Source organism: Pelophylax lessonae (assembly GCF_965119305.1).
Source record: "Pelophylax lessonae genome assembly, chromosome: 1".
NCBI lineage: Eukaryota > Metazoa > Chordata > Amphibia > Anura > Ranidae > Pelophylax > Pelophylax lessonae.
This window is the reverse complement of record NC_138768.1, coordinates 820,095,321-820,114,251: the sequence shown is the minus strand read 5'-3', so window position 1 is coordinate 820,114,251 and position 18,931 is coordinate 820,095,321. Positions and strand designations below refer to the sequence as shown.

At 44.3% G+C, this 18,931-nt stretch overlaps 1 protein-coding gene across 1 annotated transcript in view; it reads left to right on the top strand.

Moving 5' to 3' along the window:
• The window catches only part of RMND5A (required for meiotic nuclear division 5 homolog A), a 61,410-nt gene that overhangs the window by 16,898 nt on the left and 25,581 nt on the right, over nucleotides 1–18,931 (top strand). Inside the window, exon 3 of the mRNA XM_082243329.1 lies at nucleotides 13,328–13,462. Coding sequence (XP_082099455.1) covers nucleotides 13,328–13,462 — 135 coding nt within the window. The remainder of the gene's footprint in view (nucleotides 1–13,327; nucleotides 13,463–18,931) is intronic.

The following is an 18,931-nucleotide window of genomic DNA, read 5'->3' as shown; positions in this document are numbered from 1 at the left end:
ACAATGTTTTTTTCATTTTTTTTTTTTTTATATGAAATTCCCCCCCCCAAAAAATTAAAAAATAAAATTTTTTTTTACATTTTTGGCCAATATGTTTGGTAAAAAAAATCACAAGCGTATTTTGATTGGTTTGCGCAAAAGTTATTGCGTTTACTAACTAAGGGAAAGATTTCTGTCATTTTTGGTGTGTTTTTTTTTTTTTTTTTGCGGGACTGCGACATTGCGGCGGACAGATCGGACCCTTGACTGACATTTTTTGACACTTTTGGGGGTACCAGTGACATTACTACAGTAATCAGTTTTTTATATATATATATATATGCACTGTTAAAATGACACTGGTAGGGAAGGGGTTAATTTTATTGGAGAGGGAGGGGTTAATGTATGCCTGGTGCTTCCCCGACGATCGGGGAAAAGCAGCGCCGATCGCCGCTGTGACTGAATACAGCGGAGCGAGCCTCCCGCAGGGGACAGGGGAGTGTCTGGCGACGTGGGTCTACGTCGCCAGACGATAACGTACCACTTGCCGTAGAGCTCTAGTGAGCAGACGGCAAGTGGTTAATAAACATGTTGTCCTTACCCCCTCAGTGCAGTTGGTTTTGCACAGAGAAGCCCAGAGCCTTCTCTTCTCGGGTCCCTCTTTGCTGATCCTGGCTCTTGCCTCTGTATCCATTCAGACACGGAGCAGCATTTCGGCCCCACCCCCTCTCTCTCCTGATTGGCTAGCTGACTTTGACAGCCGCTGGAGCCATTGTCTCAGCCAAACAGGAGCGAGAGTCCCAGATGGCCGAGGGGCTCGTGGAGATCAGTGTACAGAGAGAGGACTCGGGTAAGTATTAGGGGGTGCTGGGGGGGGGGGCTGCTACACACAGAAGGCTTTTTATCTTAATGCATAGAAAGCATTAAGATAAAAAACCTTCTGACTTTACAACTCCTTTTAAAGGAGAAGCACACAAGCACTTTTTGTGATCTATGCATGACAGCACTTTTGTAAAATTTTGTAAAAAAATATATAAAATGCGTGAATTGTTTGCACCTTATATATGTATTAGTTGCATTAGAGTACTTTTTAGGTGTGGTTTATAACGGCGCAGTGGTTTCTTCACTAACACATGCATTGGCCGTCAGCGCTGTATGAACTGTATGTAGCCATGGCTACATACAAATAAAGAATTTACAAAATAAGGCGCTGTATACTGTATGTCTTTCTTATACAATCACCAATAACTGATAAATCACATGCAAAAATTTGCTGGCAGAACAGTACAAGTACTGAGAGGATACCAAGAACACAGAAGTCTCACAATTGAATAAAACAAGTTAAATAAATTCTACAATAGACAGTGTAGATCTATATAAGACAAATGACTGACATGGCATATAGCAGAGTAGCAGGCAGGCATAAAGCGCTGTGTTTTTGGCAGCGAGACAGGAACTTCTATCCCACTGAGAGCAAAGTCAGGCTGTGCAGCCATTCACAGGAAGCTGTGTATTTTATGAATGAATACAAAGTTTCATCTGATTGGTTGAGGCAGAGATCGTTGCGTTATCCGCCCACCTCTCAGCCTTGTGTGATAGAGGAGGGAAGGAATGTTAGCAGTATCCTAGCACATATACACTCTATTACCAAAAGTATTGGGACGCCTTCCTTTACACACACGTGAACTTTAATGGCATCCCAGTCTTAGTCTGTAGGGTTTCATATTGGGTTGGCCCACCCTTTTCAGCTATAACCGCTTCAACTCTTCTAGGAAGGCTGTCCACAAGGTTTAGGAGGGTCTATGACAATTCTTCCAGAAGAGCATTTGCTAGGTCAGGCACTGATGTTGGACAGGAAGGCCTGGCTCTCAGTCTCCGCTCTAATTTACCCCAAAGGTGTTCTGTGCGGTTGAGGTCAGAACTGTTTGCAGACCAGTCCAGTTCCTCCACCCCAAACTCGCTCATCCATGTCTTTATGGATCTTGCTTTGTGCGCAATCATGTTGGAACAGGAAGGGGCCACCCCCAAACTGTTCCCACAAAGTTGGGCGCATGAAATTGTCCAAAATGTTTTGGTATGCTGTCGCCTTAAGAGTTCCTTTCACTGGAACAAAGGGGCCAAGCCCAACCCCTGAAAAACAAACCCCCCCCCCCCAACCAAAAAGTAAAATGACCCAACATGAAGAGCAGATGGTAACACAAGTTCAGAATGTTCTCCCTGATAGACAAATTTAACTTACCATTTTCAACCTAAAACTAACGTTTTGGTTTTGGGTGCACAAACTCTACAAGATCTGCATATATTATTTAGTTAGTACCAGTACCAGCCGTTAACACTCCCTCATTATCAGGCCATTTTTTTTATTTTCCAGCGCTGCAATAGTTTGACTAATAATTACAGACCAAAGAATGCTCTGATGTTAACAGGGGCCCTTAAAACGAGTGGAATTTTGCTTCTTGGGCATTTTGGAGCTTTAGAGCTGAGAGTTTTACAAGCTGAAAATTGCTCAGGTGTGAACGGGGCCTTAGCAAAACTATTGTTACCACTGAATTTTTAAAGTAGGACTATAGTCAAACTTTTTTTTTTTTTCATTTTGGATAAGGTAAGGGAGGGTTATAACTAGGGATAGACCAATTACAAGGCTGATATATCGGGGGCTGATATTTACTTTCCCCGATATATCGGTATCCGCCCCGGAACTGGCCGATATTGCTGTGGCGTCATTCTGCCTTAGGCCGCCTCCCTCACCTTGGACAGCCTCGTCTGGAGTCGGGACTAGTCTCGCGGGAGTGTATCACAGCCATACACCCACCCACAGCAGCCCGGTGCCAGCCAGCCACCCACATCCACAGGCCCTGTACCAGCCAGCCACCCACAGCCCCTGTGCCAGCCAGCCACTCACCACAGGGTGCCAACCATCCAGCCACCCACAGGCCCTGTGCCAGCCACCCACCCACCACAGGGTGCCAGCAAGCCAGCCATTAAGCATTAAACAAAAATGAACATGTTCAGTACCAAATTTGTGTCAAAATTAAAATTGTCTTTTTTTTTTTTTTTTCAAAACTTTTTAAATGTACAAAATATCAGCCGATACCAATATGTTGTGACCAAAATATCGGTATAGGCCCTGAAAAAAAACATTGGTCTATTCCTAGTTATAACCCCCAACAAGTTTTTAATTTGCCATCTGTGTCCTATTGCGCAGATTTCCCTGCATTTCCTGTCTCATAGCAAAACAGGAAGGAAGTTGGTGGCAATCCCTGTAAATTAGGAAACTTCCTTGGAGACGATTGCCTCTCATGTATGTTGGGACAACCCAAAATATGGGATTTTTTTTTGTACTTTCAATGATAATGGTAAACGGGACAAATGGAGAGGGTGAATCTCCCTAATGGGGGCACAGACAGTAATAAAAACTGACAATTGTTCTCATCCCTCTCCACTTTATCCAAAACTTAAAAAAACATGTTTGCCTTGAGTTATACTTTAATATATTTACATCATTTATTAGAAGGTACTTGATGTAGCATCTTTAACCACCTCCCACCCGGGCCATTGTAGATATATACGGCCGGGTGGGAGTCTCGTTCTTCTGAATGGACGTTCCGGAACGTCCTTCAGAAGGAGAGAGATCACGCCGCCGCGGGCACGCGCAGCGGCACGATCTCGATGTGCCTGTGTCCCTAGGACACAGAGCAACAAGACTCGGCAGGAGGGCCCTGTGATTGGCCCTCCTGATCACATGACGGCTGTGACCAATCACAGCCGTCATGTAATGTCAATACAGCCGTTGTAATGGCTTCGATCTCTTCTCCTCCTGACAGATCCTGTCAGTGAGGAGAAGATCAGAGGATCGATTCTGCAGCCGGGGTGATCAGTGAGTATTTCTAATTACTCACTGATCACAGGGGGGGTCTGTGCTGGTAATCAGATGATTGATTACCAGTGCAGCCCTGGGGGAAGGGGATGCCACTAGAGCCACCAGATATGCCCACCCATGACCACCAGGGATGCCCACTATGGCCACCAGGGATGGCAAACATTGCTCAGAGAGCCTGCCAGTGGTGCCCCCCTGTCAGTGCTGCCCACCAATGCCATCTATCAGTGCTGCCCACCAGTGCCCGTTATTGCCATCTATCAGTGCCGCCCACCAGTGCCCATTATTGCCCACCAGTGCTGCCTATCAGTGCCCCCCATCAGTGCCGATCAGTGCCACCCATCAGTGCCCATCAGCGCTGCCTATCAGTGCTATCTATCAGTGCCCATCAGTGCTGCATATCAGTGCCACCCCATCAGTGTCTCCTCATCAGTGCGGCGTTATCAGTGCAGGAAAAAAACGTATCTATTTACAAAATGTTATAACCTAAACAAAAAAAAATTTTTTTTTTCAAACTTTTCGGTCTTTTTTTATTTGTGCACCAAAAAAGAAAAAACCTGGCGGTGATCAAATACCACCAAAAGAAAGCTCTATTTGTGGGGAAAAAAATGGCATAAATTTGGTTTAGGTACAGTGTTGCATGACCGCGCAATCGTCATTCAAAATGCAACAGCGCTAAAAGCTGAAAATTGGTCTGGGAAGGAAGGGGGTTTAAGTGCCCAGTATTGAGGTAGTTAAAGCCCAGTTCTAGCCATTTTTGCGTTTACTAAAAGTCAGCAGCTACAAAATGTGTAGCTGCTGACTTTTAATAAACACGCACTCACCTGTCCTACGATCCAGCGATCAGCCGCCGAACCCTCACTTCTCTCTCTCTCTCTCCTCTCCCCTGCACTGGCATTACAATTGTGGACAACCGGCTGGGACAGCTTGCGACTTCACATGCGCGAGTCGCCTTCTGAATAGTTGGGCAATCTTCTGGGACCTGTGACGTGTCCCAGAAGATTGAGGGGAGGGGGAGATGAGAACTTCTGCTCGAATCGACTAGGCAGTCCAAGCGGAAGTGGGAGCGGGTACCTGTCAAAAACCAAGTACCCGTAGCCCCCCCAAAAAAACTACATTTAAATGGGGGGGGAGTGCTTTAAATGGAACTTCCCCCTTTTGGGTGGAGCTCTGCTTTAAAGAGGAAGTAAGTCTGCTTTTTTTAATTTTTTTTTTTTTTTCTTACCTGCAAAGTAAAGGCACAATGTGCTAGTATGCATCGCATACTAGCACATTATGTGACACTTACCTGCACCCTGCTGGAGGCCGCATCCATCTTGGCCCGTCTTCCTTCCAGGTCCGCTACTGGCCGGAGCCATGTGATGTCACTTCCACACATGCGCACGGGAGGCGACAGTCACGGCACAGGGCTCTGTAGAAACAGCAGCGGCTTCCTACAGAGCACATGCACCAATGACATCAGCACAGTGTACAGTAAATATCTCCGGTGAAAGTTTAGGAAATATTTACAGTACCTATAGGGAAGCCTATAATGGGTACAAACCTTTTAGGGAACTTTACAACCACTTTAAGCCTCGTGCCTAGTATTGGATAATTTACATAAACCATTGAAAAAAAAAAAGGGAATCCTGATGTTTTTGTATCCGCATAACCCTACTTGTTCATTTGCGCTGAGCTGTCAGAAAGATAGATTGCGAACAGTCGTACACACATGCCATATGTGTGCAGTGTGGGAAATAGAGCTACTTGTGAACAGGTGAGAAAGCAGCAATGTGTATTGGAACATCCTAAAGAGATTGCGTACATCATCAATGTCTGAGCATTTTGTTTCCCGTGGGCTTATGCTGTGTGAAAGAAGGAACATAGAATAGTCACAAAACCACTCTTTAAGCAAACAAAACATACAAAAATTGCAAAATTTTAGTTCTCTCGGGATGTACAAAGGGTTAAGTGTTAAGTTATTTTAGGAAGTATATTACCAGGCCATTTATTTATCAGTGAGTATCTTTCAGCATACACCTGTAGGGTAAATATTTACACGTTGGTAAAGGAATGATAATTATATGGTATTGTTTTAGAAATGGTAATTGCTAGTCGTGTTGTGAGACCTGTACAGGTGGGCGGGCGGTACACATTGTTATGACGGAAGTATTGTACGCGATGTGCCACGTTTATAAAGCCAGCTCTGCTAATGTAGTCCCACAGTGTGCCTGGTTTAGAAAAGCAGCCCGAAGTAACCAAATCAATCTGACAGGTTATGAAAGCGTGTGGGGCGTTGCTTTGAGCACAGATTATTTTTTTTTTTTTTCTGCTTCATTTTAAATAAGTAAAATGGAATTTTAGGCTTCATGTACACTATAAGCTTAAAGCGGTAGTATACTCCGCTTTTTAACTTTTATGTACAGATAGGCCTATGATAAGACTTGCCTGTAGGTAAAATTAATATCTCCTAAACCTGCACAGTTTAGGAGTTATTCACCCTGCATTCAGCCACTGACACCAGCGGTGCATGCGCTCTAAAGGTCCCTATTTTGCCAGATCTTCAGAGCTCCTTGCCGGAAAGTGAACTCCCGCGTGCATGTGTGGGAGTGACGTCATTGCGGCTCTGGCCACTCCCAGCGCTGGAGCTGCTGAACCCAGGAAGAGAGGCCGAGGGAACATGTCAGCTGCCTCAGCGGTGTCCGGGTGACTGTGTCAGCGCTTCGTTCTAAGGTAAGTATTTCTTAAAGAGGTTGTAAACTCATACACACTTTTTTTTTTTTTTTTTTTTTTTTCGACCTGAAAGAGAAACCCATAATGAGCTAGTATGCATCGCATACTAGCTCATTATGCAATACAGTAATCCCCCGCTCCATCGCGGTTCAGTTTTTGCGGTCCCGGTAATTCGCGTTTTTTTTTTGTAATGTTATTTTACTATATAAATCATTAAAAATGAAATATTTTTGTGTTTTCCATAGCTCTTGCTATGTCTCTCAGTATCTTTTATGTGTTTAAATGAGTTTCTATTGTTTTAAAAGTGTGTTTAAAGACCTTAAAATGCTTCTACACGTACAGTGACAGTAAAAAAAACATGCCTACAATGCATTTTAATAGGGTTTTTCTATTTCGCGGAATTTCACTTTTCGCGGCTGGGTCCGGAACGTAACCCCCGCAATGGAGGGGGGTTTACTGTACTTACCTTAGAACGAGCCCCCACCGTGCAGTCCGCTTACCTCTATGACGGGCGACATCTCAAGTCGCCCGTCTTCCGGGATCGCATGTGTGTGAGAGCCGCGGTGACGTCACTCACACACATGCACGCGGGAGTTCACTTTCCGGGCCTAAGAAAGCTGGATTAAAAACAGTCATAATAGCATTTTTGTGCCATCTTTAGCAGCGATTAGGGGCATTGTGTTTTTTTTTTTTTTTTCCCCTTGCCGGTAAATCGCTCCCAAAAAAGTTGTTTGTTTTTTTCTGCTCCTAGAGGCTCCGTTCACATCTAGGCGTTTTGGGGCGTTTTTGGGGAGGTTTTCTGCTCTAGGATCAGCTCTCAAAACACCCAACAAGACCAATCCTATTCATTTCAATGGCCCCTGTTCACATCTGAGCGTTTTGACGCTGTGAGCAAAACGCCCAACGCTCAAAAAAGTACATGAGCTTCTTTTTGGGCAGATTACAGGCGTTTTCCATTGATCTCTATTCAATCTAAAAACGCCTGCACAAAAATCGCGGTAAAAACGCGCAAAAAAAACGCTACACTCAGGTGTGAATGTAGCCAGAAGCTGAAGATTCAAAAACACTTCTAGGCTAAAATAGTGTATGGATGCATGGGATAAAACAGTTTTTCTTCTAGAAGCAGAAAAGAAAAATGCTGCTGCTAGGAGCATTTTTTAAGCTGGTGTGCATGGAGCATAAGCCTTCATGTACACATAGCTTACTTTGACCGCTGGGTGCAGGAAAACACAATTAGCGCTGCAATTTTACCACTTTCAGGAGAGGGAGGTTTAAGCTCCCTGAACTGCTGCCGCTCCTAAGCTCTGGTAAAAGCCTTTGTGTACATGGACATGGAGTTGAGTTTAGGAGTTTTGGCAAAAAAAAAACGCCAAGTTTAGGAGCTGCCAGTGTACATGAAGCCTAAAAATGTTTTATTTTTTTTTTTTTCTCCTGAGGTTTTAGGGAGACAAGTTGATTTGGTCTATTTCAGGATCTAGTAGTTTTAGCCAGTGATCGTGTGATTGCATGTAAAGCAGAAATAAATCCTCCTATCCTTAGGCCTGGTTCACACTAGTGCAATTTCAGATGTGACTCGAGATGCATGGGAAATCAAATTGTTTTTAATGGGGTCCGTGCACATCAATGCGACTCAGAATATGCAAACCTTATCAAAGTTGCATGCAAGTAGCAAAGAGTTAACCTAGCCTTGCATTTGAAACCAGCATCATCATATCTGCTATTTATTTATACCAGGTGTTTATGTAGCAACAATTTAACTGCCAGCCTGTCCAGTGTGGGAGGAAACGGGAGTCGCCAGAGGAAACTCATGAAAGCACAGGGAGGGTATAAAAATCCGTGCAGGTAGTGGGGGTAGGAGGCAGATAAGAGTGGTTACTGACAAAATAAAACTTGTCCCTAATTACTGAAGGGACACGGAAGTTCTTGTTTTGGGTCATGCATCCAATCCATGCCTCACTGTTTGCATCACAAATGTGGAATTGCTGATGTGATGAAGCACATCTCGGATCTTTATTGCTCTGCCTGCTTGTGTCTGTCATTTGCTATGCAGTTTTCACCTGCAGAACATTAGACTGAGAGACCCAGGAATTGTGGGTATGTCCTTTTTTCATTTCTTTTTCAATACTTTTATTTTTAAGACCTCACACGGTTAGTGCAGAAACCGCAGCACATGTATGTCTAAGGCTCCGTTCACATTATAGCGTATGGATCACGGGCAGAACTGCCGCGGTTCCGCCCGCGATCGGGAGATTATTGCAAATCGCGGGACGCCTATGCGTTGCCCGTTGATTTGCAATAGACCCCCAAATGCTGAGCGATGTTGCCGCGATTTCCGCCTGCCGAATCGCGGTAACATCGCGCAAAAAAAATCGCGGGACGCAATACGATCCAAAAAAGCTCTTGTACTTTTTTGGTCGTATTGCGTCCCGCGTTTTTTTTTTTTTTGCACGTTGTTACCACGATTCGGCAGGCGGAAATCGCGGCAACATTGCTCAGCGTTTGGGGGTCTATTGCAAATCAACGGGCAACGCACAGGCGTCCCGCGATTTGCAATAATCTCCCGATCGCGGGTGGAACCGCAGCGGTTCTGCCCGTGATCCATACGCTATAATGTGAACGGAGCCTAAAATACAACATGTTCATGAAAGGGTCACCACAGAAAAATACATGGAAGGCAGTTGTATATATGAAAAGGTGACCTGGAATACCAGGCACTAGAGTCTCTGTACCCCATGTGGCATTTTGCTCAGTAAACAAAGTTAATAGAAAAGAGAAGAAGAAAAAGACCAATAGGGTCATGCAAATGAAAAAAGACAATAAATAGAAGAAAAGAAGTAAGTGAATAACAAGGGCAGGAAAACAAAAGGGGGGGGGGGGGGTTAAGGGAGAGAGGGAAGGGATCCAATCATTCCACCATCCCTTCAGGAGCATGAGATCCACCAGTACAATCTCCGGTTTAGAGGATTTAATTCAGTAAAGCCTTCTACTCCTCAGAGTAGACAAATTGAGTACTAGTAAAACCATTTTTGAGGAATTTGTCATGAAGACCCTTCTCAGTGGCCACCAGGTCTTCCATCTTATTGATTTCAGCTACTTTTTTACTCCAGATAGCTATGGTTGGTTGGTGTCTGTGACTGCTTCCAAAAGAGCAGGATACAGCCCTTTGCTGCAGTAATCAAGAGGTAAAATGTAGCGTCTGTAAGCCTTACTAGAAAACCAGTGGGGATACAGAAGAAAAAGCACTGGGTTTTTTTTGGTTACTCATGGTCATTCAATTTTTGGGTTATACGGTGAACCTCCTTCCAGTATGACTGCAGTAAACGGCAAGGCCAGAGAATATGAAGGAGAGAACCGGTCTCCTCTTCACACCTCCAGTAAAGATCCGGGCACTGAGGGGAACATTCTATGAATCTTTACAGGTGTATGATACCACCGGGTCAGCACTTTGAAACCGGATTCCTGGGGCTTAGCACAGATGGAAGTTTTGTAAGAGAACAGACTTATCTCCACCTGCTTATCTGTAAAGTTCAACCCTAGGTCCCGTTCTTATTTGGAGTTCTAGGAAAGTCTAAGGTTGCCGGCGGAGGTTCCAACAATCAATAAGTCTGAGAAACTGCGTGGGCAGCGTGGCCCAATGGAGATTGCTCAAGAAATAAGAGCTTGAACATGGTGAGGCGTCTCCTAAAGGCATCTGGGAAGGGTAGAGAGCCAATGAAGGGAGTCGGCTGAAGTTTTTTGCCAGAAAGAAAGTCCCACATGCGCCGGGTCTTCTATCATTTGCTGTCTAGTAACCCAGCTTCCATTTAAAATGCCGGGCAAGAAACAAGCTAGCAGTATTCATGTCCTGAAATCTAGAGTCATGTAGGCCGGGGCTGATGGCAAGTTTGCCAACTATGGAAGTGAGCAGAGAAGGGTTCGGAGAAGAATAGAGAAATCCTGGAACACCTAAGAGCAAAACCGCCAGGTTTCCCCCACTGTGGGGTGGGTGAGGAACCAAAGCAGGCAAATCTGTTTGGCACCACGGCGCATTTATCAGCGGAACCCTGAAAAGGGTCTGTTCCACCTGCACCCACTGCTTAAGAGGTCTGTGACTGCAACAATCCATCAACCCTATTCAGATGACATTCCAAAGGTTAGCTTCTGATTGAGCCATACCCCCCAGCAATTTTGGTAGTCGCAGTATTATCTGAGCAAGACAAGGGGGCTTCTGAGCCCAAAGGAAGTGAACAAGAGCACGATTGACCGCACGCAGAAAGGGGCCTGGAAATTGTAAAGCAAGCAACGCATAATGTTAAATTTCACGATATTACAACGTCCAAACCATGGGAACAGGTCGTTCTACCACGACTTAAGATCTTTTTTTGATAGCGGTCAAAAGAGCAGGAAAGTTAAGTGAAAAAATGTCTTCTACCCTGCTAGGTAGAAAGATGGTATGCCATTTCCTAACAGGAAGTTTCAGTTCCTAGACTTCAGACAGTGGTTGTGCATTAATATGTTCAGTGTCATGCCTCATGTTTGGACAGAAACCCTGGAATGTGAAGATTTTCTGCACTATAGGCTGTGTGTAGAGCGCAACAAATAACACCCTGAAACTACATAATGAATGCACAGCGTATAGAGGTGAAAAACATTTATACCCACTCCCAGAATCCTGTGCGGCAGAGTCTGCCTTTCTGGGGTAGATGCAGGCCTGAATGTGCCACTGATTGGGTTTCCTCCACTGCCCAATGAGAACCCACTGCCCAATGAGAACCCTTCTCATGGAGCAAATGGGGAGACTCCCCAGCCTCAATAGCAACACCTGGGAGACATGACAGCCCAGCTGAAAATCATGGCCCTGCTGTTAGGCAGCCAAGGCCCACTATACTTTGCCTAGCACCTACCTTCTAGGGTGCTACATATAAAAAAGGGGATTCACTCCAGAGATAAAGCGATAATTCTCCCACTCTACAAGACTTTAGTCCGGCCGCATCTCGAGTAAGCCATCCAGTTCTGGGCACTAACCTTGGAAAGGATGTGCTGGAACTGGAGAGAGTCCAGAGGGCAACAAAGATAATTAGGGGAATGGAGGACATCCGCTATGAGGAAAGACTACAAGCTCTGAACTTATTCTCTCTGCAGAGGAGACGCTTAAGAGGGAATATGATATCCATGTACAAATATCGTACTGGCCGACCCTAGCATAGGGAACAAAAAATAAATAAATAAAAAATGTGGCCATTCACTAAAATTAGAAGAGAAGCCGTTGGCTCCGTTCACATTAGGTCGCTCCGACTTAGGGGGCGACCTGTAAAGTCGCGTGCAGTGCGACTCGCATAGACTTCACATAATGGAAGTCAATGCAAGTCGCCTCCAGGTCGCCCCGAAGTAGTACAGGACCCTTTTTCTAAGTCGGAGCGACTTGTGTCGCTCCTATTAGAACCGATCCTGTAATACACTATGGGAGCGACCAAGTCGCCTGACAAGTCGTACCAGTGTGAATGGACACTTTAACTGCGTAAAGGGTTCTTTACGGTCAGAGCAGTAAGGATGTGTTTAAACTGGATGGACTAGTGTGTTTTTTTTTTTTTTTTTTTTTTTTTTTTTCACAAACTATGTAACCATCCCTAAAAGTAAGGGCAAAACAGATACTTTTAAAAGTAGTGAAGCTGAATGTCTGTGTATCAGTTGAAGCTAAACCACTTCTGTCTAATGCATGGGTGTCCGACCTTTTGGCTTCTCTGGGCCACATTGAGTATAGAGAAATTCTCTCATGCCGCATATATACTATAGTTAAGGTATACAAGTAATAAAATGCCCCCCCCCCTCCCCCTAAACAAATTTAACACAATTAGAGGATGATCAAATGGAATCAGTATACAGAGGTTTACTTCTGAGAGATAATAAAAGAACACTTCAACCTCAATGACCACTTCAGTGATTTGAAGTGGTCATGGTGGTAGAAATCAGAAACCCTGCACATGCTGGGGTATTTACAGTTCTGTGCTGAGGGCTAGTTGCACCCCTAGCACATGTGACTTAGGCAGCCAGAAAAATGCCATGTCCTTATTCATACATGTGTGAACAAGGGCATGAAATATGACAACACAACTAGTTATTAAAAAACATATTGCAACAATTTACACACGCTAATGCACATACCTTTTCTACTTATTTTGCAGACTGCTGGTGCAGTTACTGCTGGTGGACACTGCTGGCTGTTAGTGCAGGCACTGCTGGCGGGTAATGCTTGTCAACCAAGTACTGCTGGTCATGACGTCTGGTACTACTGGAGGAAGCAACAGCTGCAGTGAAGAGCAGAGCCGCTGGTTCCTGTATGGCTCCTGTCACAGGCTGAGTGCATTTCATATCACTCCGCCTGTGACGGAGCCGGAACTATAATGGAAGCGGCAGCTCTGTCACTGACTGCAGACATCCTAAGTCTCCCGCAGCAACCGGGAGATCACACTGCACTTGCGGGTGTCCGTGGGCCGCATTGCCTGCAGTTCTGGGCTGCGGTTTGGACATGCCTGGTCTAATACTTCTCCTCCTGAGTTGCGTTATACCAGTTTTAATATATCAGCTGATTAGTTACAAGAAACTGTCCTTGTGAGATATACATGTATAAATTAATGTGCAAAGAGCTGTCACCTACAGAACACTGTTCATTCATCCTTTTGAGTAGTTAGAACAATAAAATCTAGCCATTGGATGGAGTATGTCAATCAATCTTTCCTCAATAATGGACGTATACCACCATTTTTTTCTTATTTTGTTTAGAATTTTGATGCGGACATCAGCAGCGTGGGCATTGATGGCTGCTGGCAGGCCGACAGTCAGCGTATCCTTAATGAAGTAATGGTGGAGCACTTCTTCAGGCAAGGAATGTTGGACGTGGCTGAAGAATTGTGCCAGGTATGTTCGCAGATCAGGACTTCTTCCTTTATTTCCGGAATGTATGTATAGATTAATGTGTATCCTGCTTGTTTGCATGTTCGGGTTTTTTTTTTTTTTTTTTTTTTTTTTTTTTTTAGTACCGGGCATCTGTCATAATCACGTCCAAGGGTGAATGTATTTGTTTCTGTGCTTTAGAACCACCAATTTAATTCTTCACTCATGGCAAGCTCACGCTGTAAAGTGAGACTTTATAGACCTTTATTGGGTGCCACTGATTTATGCAATTTTTGCCTCATTGCTCTAAGTAAAAGTATAAACCGCCGATTTGATCTTTTGAACCCAATGAGTGGTTTGGTCAGCAAACATTTAACTTTATTTAATTGATCTCTAAAAGGTAAAACATTTTTTCCCAAAGTAAGATATTGACAATTCTGTTACATGTATAGCCAGCACTGGAAATATTTGAAAATAAGGTATTGTATTAATATTAACTGCTGATTGGATATGTTGCTTTTTTTATAAATATTATCTTCTGAAATATAAAACACTTAAAATTTTAGATCTTGGAAAAAAAATAGAGCGTCGCTCCATGTGCTAACTTGCAGCAACTTGGTGACTTCCAATGCTGTTGGGTGCCGGCTTCCAACTGGGCTCATTCAATCCAGTGAAACAAATTGTGCAAGGATATAGTCAGCCAGGGCACCATGTATGGAAAATCGGCTTCAGCTTGTCTCCTTTTGAGAAGCGTGGCTTTGGGAGGAGGCAAGTTGAAGCCGATCTTCTATGCTTGGTGACTGGGCTGAATGCTGGTGTAATACTGGAAGAAAAAAAGGGGGGGTTATAGGGCTTTAAACGGGGGTCTGTCAGTATCTACATATAATTTTGAGAGCCTACCAAACAACATATAAAAAAGGAGAGAGGTGGTTAATTAGTGTTCACCACTATGTGCTCCAATCATCCACATACATAATCCCCTCATCCGATGTTCCCTCACCTGGGGGATAACACCAACCAATGGTCTGTATGCGCTTTTGTCCCTCTCTGGGGATCTGTTTTATACTGTTTCACTCCTTTTGTGGCAGTCTGGAATTTAGAATCCTCCTTCTCTTACACTTCTCTCCATACGCCTAAATCCTAAAGAGAGAAAGCTGGACATAGTGCTTTTTTTCTTTTAAAACAACCGGTTTATTAAATGCTAAATATAAAAACACTCAAATTTTCCTGGGGCTTAGAGTGCACCAAACTGTAAAAAGCATTCAGTCCTCACTGTGTGGATGGAAGACAATCACAGTATTTCCACGGTATGCTCACAATGCGCTCCTCAGGGTGATGACAGGTTGGCCCCTCCCCTGCGCGTTACGCCACAGGGTCATGTGACTTCCTCTTGGGGATATACCTGCCATCATGCCTTGCCAACTTGTATATAGCCCGATTGGGTGCCATTTTCCTGAAGCTCCTATTCCATGGCATCATAAGGTGCCATTTTGCCTTTGTCCCCGGACCTCTAGTGGCCAGTGATGGCACCATTTTGCCGTGGATCCGGAGCTCTATATACTGCTTTATACACACACCACATGGTGAGATCCGATGTACATGATCTCATCAGTGTGGCATATATGTGTCCAAGAGACACCCTGCCATTGTGTCAATGTGAAAGTTACATACAATATACAATGAACAATATTCCATCCATTTCATGATTACTCATGTGTGGTTCTCTTTCAGTGTTATAGAAATCATGCTATTATATACTACCACTTTTGCTTATACAGATAAAGTACAAAAATAAAATATGTATAAGCAAAAGTGTTAGTATATAATAGCATGATTTCTATAACGCTGAAAGCGAACCACACATGTGTAATCATGAAATGGATGGAATATTGTTTATTGTGTATTGTATGTCATTTTCGGATTGACACAATGGCAGGGTGTCTCTTGGGGACACAAATATGCAACACCGATGAGATTGTACATCGGAACTCCCCGTGTGTTGTGTATATAGAGCTCCGGTGTAACGTTAAAAAACCCTACCTCGTGAAAATTCCCTACCCTCGTCACTTCCTGACACATACGTCATGGAACAGCTGAGCAGCTTACCACTGCGCATGTTCACAGCTCCAGATATGTCATTGAGCAGCTTAGCAGTGCGCATGCTCGAAGCTCCGGACGGTAGGGAATTTTCACAGTAATGTGTTGTATTGTTACACCGCATCAGCTGTTGCCGCGGGTACATTAAAACGTCTCCACTGCAACATGAAATCATCTCCGCTCCTACCCCTGTCACTTCCCTGATGTCGGCTACTAAATGTAAAAGCGGTGGCGATTCTATGAAAATATAAATCACGGAGCCGAGATCTCTGTGATTTATATCACAGAGATCTCGGCTCCGTGATTTATATTTTCATAGACCCGCCACCGCTTTTACTTTTAGTAGCCGAGATCAGGGAAGTGACAGGGGTAGGAGCGGAGATGTTTTAATGTACCCGCGGCAACAGCTGATGCAGTGGAACGTTACAACACACTACCGTGAAAATTCCCTACCGTCTGGAGCTTCGAGCATGCGCACTGCTAAGCTGCTCAGCTGTTCAATGACGTAGGTGCACCGGAAGTGATGAGGGTAGGGAATTTTCACGAGTAAGGTTTTTTTTCTCGGAACACCGGTTCCATGGCAAAATGGCGCGAACACTGGCCACTAGAGGCCCGGGGACTAAGGCAAAATGGCACCTTATGATGCCGTGGAATCGGAGCTTCAGGTAAATGGCTCCCAATCGGGCTATATATAAGTTGGCACAGCGTGATGGCAGGTATATCCCTCTGAGGAAGCCGTGTGACCCTGTGGCGTAACGCGTAGGGGAGGGGCCAATCTGTCATCACGCTGAGGTGCACATTGTGAGCATACCGTGGAAATACTGTCTGATTGTCTTATACCCGCACTGTGAGTGCTTTTTGCGGTTTGGTGCACTCTAAGCATCAGGAAGATGTGAGTGCATGGATGAGGGGATTATCGCTAATGCATGTGGATGAGGGGCGCTAATAGTGGTGAACACTAACTAAGGAAGCAGTCGTTTGAATATGTGAACACAAGCCTGTTTTTTGATGAAAGATTGAGCATATGCTAGCAGATTCCTACCAAAGGACACTTTATGGACTCATGCATTGTTTGTTTTTGTTTATGGTATATATGGTTTGATATGATATGCTGAATCTGAAAATTGCTATGCAAACAGATTTTAAAGGGATACTAGCATTTGGGAGCGCGGCAACATTTTTTTTATAATTATTTTGCACATTGATACACGTTTTAGAGAGTGTGTGTATAGGTGTGAGCGATTCGTTTTTTTGTACGTGTTTTTTTTTTTTTTCGTTTTTTGTAATCTTATAGCACAACACAGCAGCACGCAAGTACACCCATTTTTAAGCACCAGTGTTTGCTCCGTTAAGGCCCCTTTCACACCTGGGCGTCACCCATATGTGTAAACCCAGGCTAAAGGGGCTGCTTGAAAAGAAACTGCGCTAAATTAATATAAACTAACCTAATCTAAAGCAGCAACTCAGCTGTGAGATATGCACAGTGGAAAAAAGTAAACAGTAGTGTAAAGCACTGCGCTAGACACATGAATAGTGTTGTATTCAAAAAGATCATCACATCTAGGACATTCTAAAAATACACCTTTTTGTAATGTGATAGTCCTAATTACAGAATAATCAGTCCTTGTAGATAAACAAAAATAATTAACAAAACACCTGTGAAACAAATGTTGTAGAAAGAGTTCCTCCAGTGTTAGGATATCCAATCACCACAAACGAGTGCAACCTCCACCTGATAAATTGCACGCTTACCTGATGGTATGGACCCCCTATCACAGAGGGTCAAACACACTTGTGGCTAATGCCCAGCCGGCCTTTGATTGTGCCGTCAGGGTGGTTGGCCTCATAACCTCCTCAAGATTCCCAATGGATCACACAGCAAGGATGGATGTCAGGATTATCCACAAAGTACCGAGGACGAGGATCCTCCCACACACAGTGGATCTCATAAGGATTCTTCCTCTGCTGCCACTTCCAGCAATGTTTCCTCTCGTGAGGGGAAAAATTAATAATTGGAATTGGATATCCTAACACTGGAGGAACTCCTTTTCCTACATTTTGCTTCACAGGTGTTTTGTTAATTATTTGTGTTTTATCTACAACACGGTTTCTCAACCAGGGTTCTGTGGAGCCCTTGGGTTCCTCCTGAGGTTGCTAGGGGTTCCATAAGCAATGGGAAATTTCTGCCTCTCAGATAATTTTCCAATGACACCATTGTTCATTTTAGCTATTTGTAAGGGCTCTTTCACACGGGCGATCCGATCAGATCTGCCTGTCAGTTTTTTAGGCGGATCTGATCGGATCCTCCATGCAGCTCTATGGGGCAGCGGATGTCAGTGGAGACACCTCCGCTGCCATCCGTATCCGATCCTGTCTGTGAAATCTAGATGGATGGAAACCCTATTTTTTTTCCATCCGTTCAGGGATTGGATCGGATGAGAGAGGACAGGCGGTCCGCTCTCATCCGATCCCCCATAGAGAGCAGCGGGAGCTGTGACACCTCCCTCTCCGCACTGCAAGCGGGAGACGGAGCTGTCATCCGCCGGCTCACCGGGGATCGGCGGATCGATCCCCGCTGAGCAGCACGGATCCGCCTACGGAGGCAGACCATGTGAAAGAGCCCTAAGGGGGGAATTCTTCCCAAAGATGACAAGAGTAAGGAGCATTCTTCCCACTGACTGTCACACTACTGTGTCATGAGTTGTGGATTTTTAATTTTTAGTCGGGGTTCCCCAAGACCAGAAATTTATTTCAAGGGTTCCTCTGTGTTGAAAGGATTGAGAAAAGCTGATCTACAAGGACTGATATTTTTTTTCTGTATTTTTGGAAGTATTTTTTTAAATGTCCTAGATGTGCTGATCTTTTTGAATATAATACTATACATATGTGTGTCTAGTGCAGCTCTTAACACTACTGTTTAAAGATGCTGCTTGCAGGGCTAAATGTAAAAAAAAAAAACCTGCCAGGCATCCAGAACTGCATATTCTGGACGTCGGGCGATATGATTTGCACATCCCTGCTTTCTCAACCAGGGTTCCTCCAGAGGATTCTGGGGTTCCTTGAGTAATGTTGGTTTCAACTCCTATGTAATGGTACTTGCAATGTGCTGGGGCCGATGTTACTTGGCAAATCCAGCTGCATGTTACCAGTGGAGCCTCTCCCTTTGTCTCTGAGATAGAGGGGCATTCTTTAGACTGACCACCATTGACATTTTTTTTTTTTATATACTTTGAAAGGGAGTGGAGAATGTAACAGCACAAATGAGTTCTATTTAGATGATGTCTTATGTCCTTTATCAGTATTTTGTGTATGCACTTATGTTGGTAAGCAAATCAGGACATACTACATGCGCTTTTATGACTCCCTACTGTATGCAATTGTATTGGTACAAATGAA